At 45.2% G+C, this 15,730-nt stretch overlaps 3 protein-coding genes across 3 annotated transcripts; 1 reads left to right on the forward strand and 2 right to left on the reverse strand.

Annotated features, from left to right (window-relative positions):
- Positions 1–1,364: 1,364 nt before the first annotated feature.
- On the reverse strand, positions 1,365–2,262 carry LOC9634625 (F-box protein SKIP24). Its single transcript, XM_024670567.1, has 4 exons — positions 2,034–2,262; positions 1,807–1,980; positions 1,595–1,760; positions 1,365–1,536 (listed from the first exon to the last, which is right to left on the reverse strand). The coding sequence occupies exons 1-4, from the start codon at positions 2,258–2,260 to the stop codon at positions 1,432–1,434; spliced, it is 672 nt and encodes a 223-aa protein (XP_024526335.1). The 5' UTR covers positions 2,261–2,262; the 3' UTR covers positions 1,365–1,431.
- A 4,771-nt stretch (positions 2,263–7,033) lies between these two features.
- LOC9634626 (serine racemase) lies at positions 7,034–8,480 on the forward strand. The gene is made up of 7 exons (XM_002965528.2): positions 7,034–7,215; positions 7,274–7,360; positions 7,436–7,666; positions 7,722–7,795; positions 7,856–8,042; positions 8,092–8,358; positions 8,421–8,480. The coding sequence occupies exons 1-6, from the start codon at positions 7,058–7,060 to the stop codon at positions 8,336–8,338; spliced, it is 984 nt and encodes a 327-aa protein (XP_002965574.1). The 5' UTR covers positions 7,034–7,057; the 3' UTR covers positions 8,339–8,358; positions 8,421–8,480.
- On the reverse strand, positions 8,360–10,593 carry LOC9634627. The gene is made up of 3 exons (XM_002965876.2): positions 9,799–10,593; positions 9,077–9,239; positions 8,360–8,997 (listed from the first exon to the last, which is right to left on the reverse strand). Exons 1-3 carry the CDS (start codon positions 10,543–10,545, stop codon positions 8,543–8,545), a joined length of 1,365 nt encoding a protein of 454 aa, XP_002965922.1. The 5' UTR covers positions 10,546–10,593; the 3' UTR covers positions 8,360–8,542.
- Positions 10,594–15,730: the final 5,137 nt, after the last annotated feature.

The following is a 15,730-nucleotide window of genomic DNA, read 5'->3' on the forward strand; positions in this document are numbered from 1 at the left end:
CATAGAGCATTCTTTATATTCATTTGATACATTAGTTAAGCTGACTATGCAAAAACAGTTGCAACCTTTTTTTATATAATTCTAAAAATAATCCATTTTTTAATCTAAATGGCTAATTCACAACAATTTTCTAGCTAATTACTAATTACATGGCTATAATTGTATTAGCCCCATAATTTTATCAGTCAAAACAGATTATAACATTGAAATTCCATCTTCTCCTAGAGGTTCTTTAAATTCATACTAGAAATACCAGCAAATGCTAAGATGCATATCAATATACAAATATGAGTTACAAAGGTCATTAAAAAGACCTCTTTGTATATTATAGAGATCTTGTATAAGCTGTATACTTTAATGTAAAACTAAAAAGAGTCTGGAAACACGAGATGTCCTTGGGGTATGGTGTTTTGAATTTTATTTTCTATCTTGAATGGGATTTCTATGTTTAATAGCTTAAGTGTGATGCGTGGGTTGTAAGGTCTTCTCTCCTTTGATTGGCCACAACACAATCTAACAATCTAAAACTATTGATAAAGCATTTTTTAGAATAACGTGTCATAGTGATATATTCCTTAAGAGAATAAGAATTACAACATTTTTAGGTAAGAGTTTGTATGGTGGAAGACTAGAAGGTGTAATAGAATTAAAAAATTCAACTAAATTTTTTTCTGGATGTTCAATATCAACATAATCACACCATAAGTGCATATATCACTTTGCAATTAAGAGACTACAATATCATTGATTGGGATATATCAATTAAGTGGGGCAAATATTACTTTGTTAACTGCACTATAAGGATTTGAAATATGAAGCAATGATGGGTAAAAAAAATGATAATAGAGGCTATATAATAAGACTGTAAAGTTGGTAAATTAAATAGTTATTACCACCAATTTAAAGCACCAAATGATTTATTTTCAGTAAGTCTTATATTTATTTTAAAGTTAGTTTTCTTAAATTTTGGTATAATCTAATTAGTTTTACAAAATATAAAATAAATTTATACTTTAACAATTAGTAGTGTTTGTCCAAAGTCTCCCTCTAAAAGGTAATTTAGAATTTTAAAGATAGTTTAATATTTGATCAATAGCAAAAAAAAATGTATAGATCTTGTAAATATGATAATTTTATTCCTTTTAATTATACATGATACTATGGTTTTCATTATAAAATGATTATATTTTGTTAATAGTTTAACATTTGTTAAACAAATTTTAATTTAACATGTTGCCATATGGTAATTTTATAATCCATCTTGGTCATTGGAATTTAAATCAATTTTTACTGACACAAATCTATAGATATTTAACTATTATTTAAAGTAATTTCGTAATTTAATTGTATTAACTTTGGCAATATATACCACAGCTTTCGTTTGAAATAAATACATGTAGATACAGAATGATTATTCAGTGAATGAACAGGCTATAAATTTTTACACCCTCTGTTCTTTTCCCACTCTTTGGTTGGATGATAATTTAACAAGCGGAGTTCTTCTTCGGCCCTTGCAAGCTTCGTTCTATTGCTGTTCTGTACAGTGAAAAGCTCGAGGAATGTCAAAAGCCAGTCTCTACACATGAAAACTTACAAGATTCCTTTGCAGCCTCTGCATTTGTTCCCTGCAAACTTTAACCTCCATTTCGAGATTGTGCCTGTGACTGTCTGGATCCACCAATTGCTGCTGCTGTATCACTTGCTGGTGTCGAGTTCTTACCGCTTGCGGTTGCCAGATTTGAAGAGCAGTCGAGGCTTGCCTGCACTGACATAAGTGGTCTTTCTTTCTCAATCCAAAGCCATTACCTTGCATTGTCTGCTCTGATTAGTTCTCTACTTGCTAATGCCACTCTCCTCTTCTCAAGCACAAAATCTCGTGCCAAAGTCTTGTACTCCCTCTGGAGCAGCAAGATCTGGCTCTGGATCCTCAGCATACGCCGGTTATAATCGTTCTGTCTGGAGAGTTTGATCCTTCCATACCTGGAGAAGAAAAAATGAAAATTTTCTCAAGAGCTAGGCTAGGAGAAGCTCACCTTGTTGCAAATCGCCTCTTCCACGCCACCGCTGTCTCTCCTTCTGTCATGCTACTGCTGCTGCCCAGCTCCTGGTCCCAAAGCAGCCTCCAAATGCAATCCAATTCACTCACGCGTCGCAGCGCCCGGCACGCCATCGAGATCAAACACACATCCCTGTAATCCAGCCGCGATCGCTCCACGGCGCCAAGGATCACTCGCTGCCAGAGCTCGTCTGGAAGATCCATAATCGAAGAGCCCTAACATTTCAAAGGGTTAAAAAAGTGCCAAGGGGAAAAAGATCTTTAGGGTTTAAAGAAAATTAACGCGGAATTTTCTTAGGGTTTTGGGATATTGGAGGGTGGTGGAGCAGCGATTATTTTGTGCGGAATTCAAGGAAGAGTGGCTGACGTCCAATCCACCTACAGGGCGGGCAAAGAAGGATCTTGAGGAGGAGCTGGAAATTGCTGGCAATCTCAAGGTTGCTGTTCAGACTGGGGAGAGCACTTACCGCTTTCGAACCAACACAGTCGGGCAGCCTGACCTGTTTGTCAAGGGCGCAATAGATCGGCCTCTCATCGTTGGAATTGTCGACTTCCATCATGCTGTAGAAGAAGCTGTAAGGTCTGGCTTGGGTTTCCTTGTTCGTGAACTCATCCATGTTACAGGAGGCTTTTTACGTACATGATGATCACCGGTGCTTGTTTTGGTGTGGTCGTGGATGCTGGATCCATCCAGTATGCCAAGATGAGTCAAAGAGACACGCTCCAACTTTACCTGTTCGCTCCGGTCGGCACTCGGTTTTCTGCTTCAGCTGGCAAGAGACGAACCTGAACCTCCACAGCAGTCGATTGGTGATTACGCGCTAAGCTTATCCAAGCTCACGCCCAGGGATTCTCGAGTGGTGGAAAGCTTCAAGTCCAGCACAGGTCATGTCATTCAATCGTTCAAGACATGGTGAATCTCAGCTTTGAAGACTTGGAGGATGTCTCTTGCAAGTGGCAGAGAGACGCTAAGTCATCTGTCGTCTCCGCCAAGTACAAGCAGCAGCCGGTGGTTCTCAAGGTGCGGGACTTGACTACTCCCTGGCTTCTGGGCGTGGAGACGTACCTCCTTAAGAGGTGGACGCGTACAAGACGCTCCACACACTGCAGGCACGCTCCACGCCTAGTCTCGTGGGACTTCTTGTGTGGGACAATGTTCGCCTGAGACCCCTGGCGTGAATCCTGGCAAGAGCCTCATAGGCAGGAGCAAGTGCTGCTTGTATGTCTCGCACGCTAAACATCAAGTAGCTACTCAGAGGCCAACCTTCGTCGCTGGACGGGGACTTGACGCCTCTCAAGATCCTCCTCAGAAGAGGAAGCAGCAGCAGCCAGTTTCTTGGGTTAAGATCATTGGCTTCTCCTCTGCTTCCTACGTCCATGTTGCTGAAGGGGGGAGATGGCTAAGCTTCATCAATGTTTCGAGGAGGTCTTCGAGTTCGTTCAGGCGGGAGGAGGGCATGGCAGTGGATCGCTTCCGCCTTTCTTTGCAGAAAAGCTCGTCGATTGTCCACAATTTCCCAAGATTCGAGATCTTCTCAACGCGTACGTGAATGTTCCAATCGTAGGTACATGTGTGCTTGGTTTTCAGGTTGGGTGTCAACCTGCAAGGAGATGACGACGAGTCGTTATCCAAGACGGAGCATCTGAAGCGTCTGATTTGTAAGCTCACGTCTCTCCTGCCGTGTTCATGCTTTTTGATCCGTGTTTTCAGGTTGTCTCACGACTTCAAAGAGTACACATGCTGCTCGATGCGTTGACGGCTCTGGTCGACAACCCGAAACTCCTTGAAGAGGAGCTTCGCTTCGATGGGCTCATGAGGTTCCTCGCAGATGAAGAAAAGAAACATATGAAAGGCGGCAGCGTACTTGCATAATGCATGATCCAGTCTAGCAAAAGCGCGTATCAATCAAGTTCCTCACTGTTCTAACAGATGTTTTTTTATTCTTCACCTTTTGTTGTTTGCAATGGCCACCGCTGCTGCTGGCGCTGCTGCTACCACGCCCACCTGCGGCTGCACTGCGGGGTGTGCTTGTGGGAATCCATGCCCATAGATCTTGATTGATCGACAAATCCTTGGATCACGGATGTGCAGCAATGGGTGCTGCTGGACGAAGGTTGTTTTCCTATCGATTAAATGCTGGTTTGGCAACTCCTTTGATCCTGTGCTAGTGGCCACGACGGAGTTTTCTGCGAATGCGGTGAGAACTGCAAGTGTGAGACATGCACCTGTGGCCTCAGGCGAGCCCTTCTGCAAGTGCGGCCGGACGTGCAGTTGCGAGACTTTGCTCTTGCCCCAAGCCAGTGCAAGGTTGATGGACTCAAGAGAGATTTTTTTGCAATTTTTTGCCGAACAATATTTTGCAAGTTTTGCTTTGAGAAATAAATCCTTGACCATAGTTTTATAATTTCAATGCTTTAGATCCTCGATCTTTTGATGAAGAACTGGAACAACGCTCGCTTGTTGTCATCCAGCTTTCTATACTTCTAAAATCTCTTCCAACGAGGAGATCTTCCATTACCATCATCACGTCCGAAAATCAAAACTCTCCAAAACTGAAAAAGAGAGACATTTTCTCTTCTCTATGGCCTGTGACTATTGGCAAAGAAACGGCAAAGAAGCTGGTCCGGAGTGCTCACCAAGAGGAAGCCATGTTTTCTTGTGAGGCTAAGCGTTTTTTAAAAATCACTCCATAGTAACATTGTGTGTCCTTTTATCCTTAACGTTTGGAACCAAGTTTTTTTCATTCCAGCAATCCATAAACCAACACTTTTGATTCCTCCTCCCAAGGTATTTCCACTTCTATTGTTCGTTGCCTATGTGGTCGGCCACTGGGCAGTCTATCTGGACGTTGTTTCGGGCCTGGATATGGAATTGACTCCTCCCATCCCTCCATTCCTGGAACTATCCACAACTCATTTTCCTGTCGACTATCCAAGTATTGGAAGATTTCAGGCTCCATGCCTGGAAATAGCAATTTGTTGACATCTTCCCAAATGTAAGGATGCTCCTTTGGGTGTTGATCAACTCTGTAGATACTAAATCTCACCTCCTCCACCTTGTCAAACACGCCTGCCAGCCACAAAATCCTCAAAGAGCACAACATTTGCAAGGTGTCTTCATCCATGCCAGTCTCCCAGCGCTGGATTTCAAAGTTGTAGCCCTTCCAGTTGGTCTCCATGGTGATGGCAAGAGCGCGTTCGTTTTTGTGGTAGTGTATCCGTCCCCACAGTGCTACAAACTTTTCAACTATCAAATCTTGAGCTTCAGCCGGGAGGCTTGAGAGATGCTCAATAAACATTTTTTCGCTCTCCATTGAAATTAATAAAACCTAAACCTTTTGAGCATTTAAATAGCGTAAAGGCTTAGCAAAAGGTGACATAACTAATATCCCTTTTTACATTGTTAAGTAAGTAAGCTAATGTTTGATTTTTGTAGTAATAATATACATGCGATGGAAGAAGACATCGATCCCAATTTCAAAATTTGTTGCTCGGAGCCATAAGGCTTCAGGAACTTCCCTCCACTGTGCAGCCTCAGCATCATTAGGTGACACGTACAAGTTTATGCCAAAGAAGTCATTTCAGAGCCAAGTTAAAAGATGTTCCAAAAACTGCATTTCAAACAAGGATGGGTTACTACAAGTTTTTAGTGAGGCCATTTAATTTGACAAAACCTCTTGAGCTTGGGTTCCAGAAGGAACCAGACGTGGCATGGAACGATCTGGTTGAGGATCATGATGGAGCCCATGAGAGATCCGGATGTGATACCATCGCCATCTTGCTCGGCTGCTGCTGCAAGAATGAGAGTAACGCGTCGCTCTTATTTTGGTGTTGGCGTGAAGATGAAGCCACAACGAAGCTAGCTCCCGCGTATTTTCTTGTAGAGAAAATCTCGTGACTGCGACGCTCACGACGCTCAAAGAACTGTGTCATCCAAGGGGTGGGAGACGGAGCTCTCGATCCCCGAGTACGTCCGCAACAACACCCAAACAGGATCCACTAGCAAGCCGAATCGCAACCTCACCAGGGGCGAGCCATTAGAGGACAAGTGCAAAGGCGTCACATTCTCCTGGGTCTTCAACGTCATGGAGCCCTCCACCAGTGGACGCTTCAGCTATTTCGATCGAAGCGGAGGAACACACCGAGAGTACGTTGTCCAACCAAGTTCACAGGAGGCACAAGTATATACTCTTGCCGGAGTACATGAGGGAAGTCATCAAGCTCGGCGAGAGTTTGAAGCGACAGAACCAAGACCGGCAGCTCTACACCAACATAACTCGGACGACTGGGGTTACATGGACGCCACGAGCCTGGCGCTGGATCCCGAGCTCAAAAACAAGATCATCTAGGACCTGGAGTCGTTCATGGCTAGCAAGAAGTTCTTTAGCAGGGTAGGGAGAGCTTGGAAGCGTATCTCTTGTATGGGCCTCCGGGGACGGGGAAGTCGTCACTCATCGCGGCCATAGCGAACTACACGCAGTACGATGACTACGATATGGAGCTGACTGAGGTAAAGAGAAATGCCCGACTTGAGGAAGCTGCTCATGGGGATTTCCAACAAGGCGATCATCGTGATCGAGGACATCGACTGCTCTCTGGAGCTCAAGAAGAGGGGGAAGCCAGCGCCATAGGAAGAAACCAAGAAGAGAGATAGAGAGCCCGAGAAAAAAGTTAAGAAAAGAGCAGCAGGTCATCCCCGACAGAAAGTGATTGAGGCACTGCAGGATCGAAAGGAGCAGGCTGCAAAGAAAGAGGGAGAAAGAGGAAAGAAGTATAACACAATTGCTGTCCTTTTCTTACTATGCATCACTACAAAGATAAAAAAAACGCACTTAGATCCGAAAAGAGCGATAGTCTGCTGCGACACAAAAGCCGCAAGGTCGCTTGTTGGCATTTTTGAGAGCTCAAAAATCAATGCAAGTGTGGTCAGATAAGTCTTAAGAGCCCTAACATTTCAAAAGGTTAAAAGTGAAAAAGGTTTTAGGGTTTAAAGACACCACCATGGCTGTGGAGGATTACGCTGCTAGTCTCGACTCGATCCAGGCAGCTAGGAATCGCATCCAGGGCCAAATCCGCGTGACTCAGGTGATTACGTCGTCGTCGCTCGATGCGCTCGCCGGGAGGAGCTTGTTCTTCAAATGCGAGCTATTCCAACGCGGGTAAAATCCTTTCTTTCGCTTTTCCAGTGTAGAGTTCTCCTCTTGGTTCTTCCTCCAGTGGCGCATTTAAGATCAGAGGCGCCTCCAATGCGATCTTCTCTCTCTCGGACGATCAAGCCGAGAGAGGAGTCGTGACGCACAGCAGGTAAGAAGATCGAGCTTCCATTCCTTGTCGATGTTCTTTTAGTTTTTGTTCTTGAGTGTTTCTAGATCGTTGCAGTGGCAACCACGCGGCGGCGCTTGCTCTTGCGGCCAAGCTACGAGGAATTCCAGCGCACATCGTCGTGCCTCGAAATGCTCCAAAGTGTAAAGTCGAGAATGTGGAGCGCTATGGAGGGAAGATCTCGTGGTGCGATCCAAGCGTTGAGTCGAGAGAGGCCGTGTGTGCCTCCGTGAAGAGCAAAACCAATGCGGTTCTCGTCCATCCTTTCAACGATCCACAAGTTATCAGGTGTGAGTTTGACAATCTTCTTTCTCGCTGATGTTCTTGGAGTTTTCTTTTCCAGTGGTCAAGGCACTGTTGCTCTCGAGTTTCTTGAGCAAGTTCCGCAGCTCGATGTGATCATCGCTCCGATAAGTGGTAATGAACCTTGTTTTTTCTTCTTTGAGCCAGCTTAAATTTTCCATCTTTCGTTTGAAGGTGGTGGCTTGATATCTGGTATTTCCATCGCTGCAAAAGCGATCAAGCCCGAGATTAAAATTATCGCCGCCGAGCCAACCGGTGCTGATGATGCCGCGCGTTCCAAAGCAGCCAATTCAGTGCAGACGAACAAACAGACTTGCACCATAGCAGATGGACTGCGAGCATCGCTTGGATCTCTCACTTGGTATTTCAGTTACGTGATATCTTTCCAGGTCTAAAAATGCTTCCTTTAGGCCCATCGTTCGTGATTTTGTGGATGAAGTCGTGACCGTCGACGACTCCGCAATCATCGAAGCAATGAAGATGTGCTACGAGAGGCTCAAAGTTGTAGTGGAGCCGAGCGGGGCCATCGGTCTAGCGGTGGTTTTGTCTGATAAGTTCCGCTCGAATCCGGCTGTCAAGCATTGCACCAACGTTGGGATCGTTCTTTCCGGTGGGAACTGTGATCTCACAGGACTTTGGGAGTCCCTTCCCAACTAGACCAAGTTCTCTATTCCAATGTAAGGCTTTTCAATGTTTTCTTTTCATTCCTGACGTGTTCCTCTTTCTCTTCCACTTTAAGTATGGCGTTGCGTTGAATCTTGGGCAACCAGGAATAGGAAGAGTACAAGTCACGTATGACAACGATGAATTGGTAAGCACTCAGTGGTGTTTTCTGTCTGAAACTCTTTTACCCCACCTAACTTAGCTTTCGTGCTGTGACTTCAGAATTTCCATCATGTCATCCACGACCTTGCGTATTTGCTCGCGCGAGTGCAGCGGAGCAGGATAAACAACATTGCAGTGGAGGCAGCCGTCCCGGATGGAATCAAACAGTGCAAGCGAGGGTCCAACTCCGTGCACGGAAGCACAGCCGACGTAGTCCTCCAGACCAAGCGTGTGTTTCGTCTCCTCCTCCGACTCGTCAGCTATGACATCCTGGAAGACAACCATGAGAGACGTCCTCAAGGTCCCGGAAGGCGTGAGGTTCGGGTGCTGCAAGGCCTGGAACATGAGATAGTTGATATCTCCCATGTCGGTGAAGTGCTTGCGGTTCTTTATGGCGTTGGAAAAAGAGTCGGAGCATCGCCTAGACAGGTCCCAGAAGCCCGTGTCTTGGTTCACGTGATGCGTGTTCAAGATGGCCGAATGGTAGAATCCTGGATGGATGGAGCAAAGCAGGCTTTTAGAAAGGAAAACGAAGTCACGGGAACAGGAAGTTTTGGTTTGACAACGTACCAGCAGTGGATCGTGAGAGCGAGTCAATGTGGTTGCGGCAGTCGACGAGGCCGATGATCGCAAAGTGCTCGGATCTATTGCCGAGTTGCTTGTAGATTGTGGTGGCCCTGAGTCCAGCAGCGACGAGAGCTCCAAACAGGTTGGTTTTCTCGAGAACGCAGCGCTACAAGCACAGAAAAACGATCTAGGAGTGAGAACAAGATGGAAAGAAGAAAGAGGCTGGGAAGAAATTATTGCCAGGAACAAACGAGAAGACCGTAGCTTGGAAGAAATGATAGAGCCAAAAAAAGCTTCGCAACTGAAGAGAAGAACACCCGAGCAAGCAACCAAAACTATGAAAAACGATTCAGGAGTGAAAACAAGATCGAAAAGGAAAGAAGCTCGGAAGTAACTATTTCCAGGAAGAAAACATCAACATCGTGGAGACGCGAATTATCTGAGACAAGTGAGAGTTTCGCAGAGGCAGCAAGAAGATCGTAGCTTCGAAGTCAAGGAAGGAATGATAGAACATGAAAGCATGGAACAAGAAGATAATCTCTTGGAAGTCAAGGATAAATCCGAGAAAACTACGCAACTCAAGAGAAGAACACCAGCAAGAAAAACTATGAACCAAGAAGGGAATTCAACTTCGCAACTCCAAGAGAACACCCAAGCAAAAAATACTATGGAACAAAGAAGATCACAGCTGGGAAGAACTCGAAAAGGATGGAAGAAGATCATACCTTTGTGAGGCTTTTGGTGTGCTCCAAGCTGAGAGAAGCTCGGACGAGCTCCGTTCTCCTGGGCTCTTCAACGTTGTCAAAAGGAAGCAGTGCATGGCGCAGTGATCCCAGCGAGTAGCCCAGCAAATCCACGCCGTGAGCCCAAAAGGGCTTGTTCGCCTGGCCCCTGGGAATCGCGTCCTCGATCGAGACAAGCTCCTCCACTCCATCGCCATCTTTTCCTTCTTGCTCGTCATCACCCCTCAGGCGATGGAGGAATTCGGACATGATCACCGCGGCCGCGGCTCTATCGCACGCCGCGGTGTGGACTCTGATGACAAAGAGAGATTTCTCGCCCAGGCGGTGGAGGCGAGCGAAGAACACCGGCACTGGCGCGTCGCGATCCGTCCAGGGATTGGAATTCATCTCGGATTCGATCGTCTGGAGCAGCCAATCTTCGGGATCGTCGTCGCCATGCGCTAGCTCCTGGATCGCTACAGTGGCATTGGCATTCACCTGGAAGGCGGGCTTGTCGGGCTCGATCCACACCAGCTGCGAGAGGAGGCGCGGATGCCTGGCCAGGACGGCGTCGAGCGCGCATTGGAAGACGCCCACATTCACGGATCGGCAGAACAAGAGGCCGAGGACTGTGATTCCCGTGCCGCTTTCCACCGCGCGGCACCAATTGTGCTCCGTGGCGCCCAGGATTCGATTGAAAGGACCTTCCTCCAGCCGAGGCGGTCGTGAGGAGCTCTCCTCGTCCGCCATAGCTAAAGTCGGGAAGATTAAACCTAATATTATAAAGTAGAACGTATGGTTTGCCTAAATGTTAGCTTCTTACCTTTAACATATAATAGTAAGGAAATTTGTACCAATTTAGGGCTTGTACCATCCAAACCCCAAAAACAATGGAAGGTGAGTAAGAAGACTAAAATATATTCCTTTTGATTTGGGTGCATAAAATTTTCACTACAAGACAAAGGATTTTGATCTGATTTTTAGAGATCTGTTTGAGAAGGAGGTGGCAGGGAAGGTTAAAGCGGTGTTCAAAAAGTGTTTTTGGAATCCTTAGTGGTGTGAGTGCATAAGCTTAGATTTTAATAAGGATTGGAGAGATTTATGGTTGGTTGTGGAAACACTTGAAAGAGCTCTAGAAGATGCTATTGTGATCCTCACACAAAGAAAATGTTTTTTTAAATATGTAAGTAATGTTAAATTTTTAGCTGAATATTATCGGCTATAATCTTACATTTATTTTTTAATCAAAGATAATGTTAAAAAATGCAATATCAAGATTGTTTTTTGGATATAATTAAGACCACCCATACCATAGTCTCGTCTTCTAAAAATTAAGTTATCCATCCATGAGTGCTTATCCCATAACCACACTTTAGCATCTTTAAAATGCTTAAATATATAAAGAACACCCTTCCCTAATATCCCTTCTTTGATCTTTATTAAATTCTTTTCTGTCCATAGTTGTGCTCACAAACACTGCCATTGATTTAAGGCTTGAAGGCTTGACCACTATATTCCATTGACCTTTGGAACTTTTTTGACACATGATTATATCTTTAGTCACTACACAAGAGGATTGCTCTTTTTCTTTTTTATAGTCCAGGACTTTAGAACAATATTTCAAAACACTATGGCCCAACTTGAGTTTTGTGGATACTCTCCCCACCTTTTGCCTCTAGGTGCCTAACCATGTGGCTAGAGCGAGGTTCTGATAAGTTATACTAGATATCCAAGCAGGTAGTGTGACCCACACTTGGATTGGGAGCATTGACCATTCGATCTCCCGAGGGAGCTATACTTGACTCTTGAATATTTCACTAGATTATCTTATATATTCATCCATATTCACTTTAGCCTTAAACTCCTCAGTAGTTATATCATCAACCATCATATGGATATACCCTTCCTTAGTCACATTAGCCTTTCTTGGCCAAATTGGTTCCATTGGAGTCATCCCTCTACTATCCTAGGGTTCAAATATAGAGGGAAAGAGCCCATGAATAAGAGTGAATAAGGGAGTATTCTTATTCCCTTATAAGAATAAGGGAAAGACCCCCTTTTTCAATTGGCTAAGGGTTTTGAGATATTTGAGGTTAAGTGTCCTTGGGTTTGAATAGTATTGGGTTAGGTGACCTCCTAAGAAGTCTAAACTCATGAGCTTATAGTTTGGGAAATGATTGCTTTGGGCTTTCACCTCTGGACTTGGATTCGGACTCAAATTTGGACTTAACTTTAATCTCAATCTTGGTCTTGGTCTTGGATTCCTTCTCAGACTCTATCTTAGATTTTTGCTCTGACTCTATCTCTGACTCTTTATCAGATTCCATCTTGGACTCCTTCTCAGACTTTGTCTTGGACTCCATATCGGATTCCTACTCGGACTCCATCTCAAACTCCATCTCAGATTCCTACTTGAACTTTATCTCAAACTCCCCTTCTCAAACTCTATATTGGACTCAGCCCTAACACTTCCATATATCACGACACTTGCCATGTGTTAGTCCTTCTTGTGCCCTTTTCTAAAGACTTATTCACCAATTGCTTTGCACTCATTCCACAAACACTTTATTCGGAATTCCATTCCTACCCTCAACTTTTTAAGTTATAACTTTTGGTTTAAACATGTTATGCTTGTTGGACTTTTGCTTCAATGACTACCATATAGCATACCTTCAACTCCACTTTTGGGCTTAGGGATTTGTGTCTCACAATTGATTGCAAGCAATTAAAGGGAATAACTCAAGAGACGATCTATAAGAGTTCAAATATAAAAGAAAAAGGCCCATTGTAAGTGACTAAATTTTTTATTTTACTTTAGTCACTTTTGACCACTTAAAGGAGTTTCACTTATAACCTTTATAATTTTTATTCTAGACTTGGAAATTTACTAGCCTCTGTAAGTGACAAATTTTTCTATTCTACTTTATTCGCTTAACCGCACCTCTAACCACTTGGAGGAGTCTCATTCACAACCTCTATAAGTCCCATTCAGGACTTAGGGCTTGCTAGCCCCAAAAATGGCATCCATGCCACTCAACCTTTACACTTGGTCCAAGTGCTCCACGTGTCCGATCCCATGATCGACACCCCAAGGTACCACTGACATATGAGCCCGTTACGCTAGGCCACGCTCATTCACCTTGGTCACATTGGTGGTCTAACACCACCTGCATTACAATCCTGTCTCTCCAAGATTGGGCCATCCGTCCATGAGTGATCATCCCAGATCCACTCCTTAACATCCTTAGGATGCCCACAGACATGGGGAATAGCCTTCCCCAATATCCCTTTTCCGGTCCCCACCAAATCCCTTTTTGCTCATGGCCGCATTCGCCAACACCGCCACTGGATCGAGGCCCACAGGCCTGACCACTAAGTCCCACGGTCCTCTAGGACTTCTTTGCCACATGACTGTATCCTTGGTCTCTACTCCAAAGGATTACTCCTCTTCCTTTCCACAGTCTGGGACTTTGGGACAACATTTCGGAACACCGTGGCCCTATGCGGGCCTCATGGGTACTCTCCCCGCCTTCCGCCTTTAGGTGCTCTAGCTATGGGCTTAAAGCGAGGTTCCATTGAGCCACGTTAGGTATCCAAGTAGGTAGTGCCACCCACACTTGGACTGGGAGCATTGGCCAGTTGATCTCCCTGGGGAACTAGAGCCGGCTCTTGAACACTTCACCAAGCTACCCTGCTTGTCGGTCCGTGTTCACTCTAGTTTTAGACTTCCCAGTGGGCAGCTCATCATCTAACACTGGGTACAGCCTTCCTGGGCCAAACTGGCCTTTCTTGGCCAAACTGGCTCCACTGCAATCCTCCCCCTACTATACTTTTGGAGCTCACCAAACCCCCCAGGGTCTGGGAGATGAACGCTTTGGGCTTTCACCCACTCAGACTCGAACTCGGACTCGGATTTGGACTCGGACTCAGACTCGGACTTAGACTCGGGCTCAGGCTCGGTCCCGGTCTCGACCTCGGACTCCCTCTCGGGTCCTTCTCGGACTCCATCTCGGACTCCATCTCGGTCCATCTCAGACTCCATCTCGGGTCCATCTCGGGTCCATCTCAGACTCTTTCTTGGACACTTCCACGTGTCATGTTTTGGTCCTCTTGTGTCCCCTTTTCTAGAGACTCACTCATGGCTTGCCCCGTGCTTGTTCCTCGAGCCCTTTGTTGGGAGTTCCACTCCCACTCTTGACCTTTTCAAGTTGGAGCTTTTAGTCCAAACGTGTTATGCTTGTTTGGGTTTCACTTCAGCCACTACCACGTGGCGCCCTTTCGGCTTCACTTTGGGGCCTAGGGATTTTGTGTCTCACAACTCCACCACCCATAGATGAAGTTCGATGTCCTCATCGAACGGTAAACCCTTTTATAAAGTAACACCCACAGGTATTACCATTTCCATCCTTGGCACCAAGCCAATATTTGTCTATGGTTTGACCCCGAAGGCTCACCATGCCTTGTCCATCCTCTAAGGAGTATAGTCTTTCCAACGTAGAGACTCACTCGACCACCTAGGGTGGTTTGCTCCCTTTTATTGGTTCAGTTCTCGCTAAACCCGTTAGAGACACTCTCTTTAACTCAATTCCACTACTCATTCTTGAGTAGTCTTAGATTCCATTGACATAACCTTTGCACTTTGGAACTTTTAATTTTGACTTCTCCGAGTCAATTTCCTAGGTGTCTCCGACACCTTACGTTGCACATAGTGCAACTCCACTTCCTTATCCTAGGAAGTTCTTTACTTGAGGGTACCATCATCCTCTCTTCGATATCGTGCCACCTTTGGGCACTAAGTTCCAGTTATCATAATTGGTGCTAGGGCTGCCCACGGCCCTATTATTTGGCTACCTTACCGCTCCCCCCTTTGGAGCATCCACTTTCTCCAAATCGAAGCGATTGGGAATCCATCCTTGGGGAAACATTGCCTTTCCCACAATCCGTTAGCACCCAACACATTAGTGTTCTCAACCCAACTTTGCCATTTGGATTCTTTCCCATGATTCTTATGGCTCTTTCCTTAGCCATTAATCTTTTGCTCCTATCCTTGATTATTGCACCCAACAACATAGAATCCTTACCTCCATTTTCAATGTTTCCTTTCAGTTCCATAACAAGCACTTTGCTTTGCCAAGTCTAGAGGGTGTTCACCCCTAATATGTCTCTTTAATATTTTCTGCCATGGGCTCTATCCACAGCCTAACTTTTGAGACCCTCCCTTGGATCTCTTATAGAGACTACTTTTCTCGGACTTATTATGCCATATCATTGACATAGCTCATTTCCCTTAGATGTTCTTCCCACTTAGTCACCTTGACCAAACCACACCATTATCAATAGTTCAAATCAACACTTTGAACTAGGAATCGTATTCCTTAACCCAAACAAAGACCTTGTCCTTGTTTAGCTATAAGATCACTTAGTGATCTCATCTTGACCCCTTAATAGGTCTACCAATAGGAACTAGGTCTTCCAGACCCTTCTAAGTTGTTGACTATGACCTTAGGGGCATCCCCCACACTTGGCGGTGCACCCAAGCCAGCCCTTCCAGCTAAGGATCCATAGCAACTGAGACTAGGTGTCCCCATCTCATTCACCACGTCCTTGGTGCCCTTTGCACCAAAGTGTTCAAGTTAGATATGCCAAGCTTTCACTCTAAGCAATCTAACCGTGCATCACGACTCCAAGGCATCCCCTGTTTGGCGGTGTGCCCAAGCCAATTTCCTCATTGAGAGTCCATGACCACCAAAATATGAGTGTCCTCATATTCCAAACCATCACCACGCCCTAATGATTTGGGACTCAAACCCAAGCACTAGAGGGTCGGGACTCGAACCCAACCTTCATATATGCATCTACGGAAGGCATCATCCAAGATGCCTGGCATGACTCCCCATGTTGGTGCATCAACTTATAGTCAAAGCGCGCTATAGAT

Source organism: Selaginella moellendorffii, unplaced genomic scaffold (assembly GCF_000143415.4).
Source record: "Selaginella moellendorffii unplaced genomic scaffold, v1.0 SELMOscaffold_6, whole genome shotgun sequence".
Lineage (NCBI taxonomy): Eukaryota > Viridiplantae > Streptophyta > Lycopodiopsida > Selaginellales > Selaginellaceae > Selaginella > Selaginella moellendorffii.

Bases quoted from the DNA above. Each gene is read 5' to 3' on its own strand.
- LOC9634625 (XM_024670567.1), bottom strand. From the start codon at position 2,260: ATGGATCTTCCAGACGAGCTCTGGCAGCGAGTGATCCTTGGCGCCGTG. The intron at 1,981-2,033 runs GTGAGCTTCTCC...TTTCTTCTCCAG, and splicing joins AAGAGGCGATTTGCAACAAG to GTATGGAAGGATCAAACTCT. The intron at 1,537-1,594 runs GTAAGTTTTCAT...TTCACTGTACAG, and splicing joins AGAGGCTGCAAAGGAATCTT to AACAGCAATAGAACGAAGCT.
- LOC9634627 (XM_002965876.2), bottom strand. From the start codon at position 10,545: ATGGCGGACGAGGAGAGCTCCTCACGACCGCCTCGGCTGGAGGAAGGT. The intron at 9,240-9,798 runs GTATGATCTTCT...CTGTGCTTGTAG, and splicing joins ACACCAAAAGCCTCACAAAG to CGCTGCGTTCTCGAGAAAAC. The intron at 8,998-9,076 runs GTACGTTGTCAA...CCATCCATCCAG, and splicing joins GCTCTCACGATCCACTGCTG to GATTCTACCATTCGGCCATC.
- LOC9634626 (XM_002965528.2), top strand. From the start codon at position 7,058: ATGGCTGTGGAGGATTACGCTGCTAGTCTCGACTCGATCCAGGCAGCT. The intron at 7,361-7,435 runs GTAAGAAGATCG...AGATCGTTGCAG, and splicing joins GGAGTCGTGACGCACAGCAG to TGGCAACCACGCGGCGGCGC. The intron at 7,667-7,721 runs GTGTGAGTTTGA...TTTCTTTTCCAG, and splicing joins AACGATCCACAAGTTATCAG to TGGTCAAGGCACTGTTGCTC.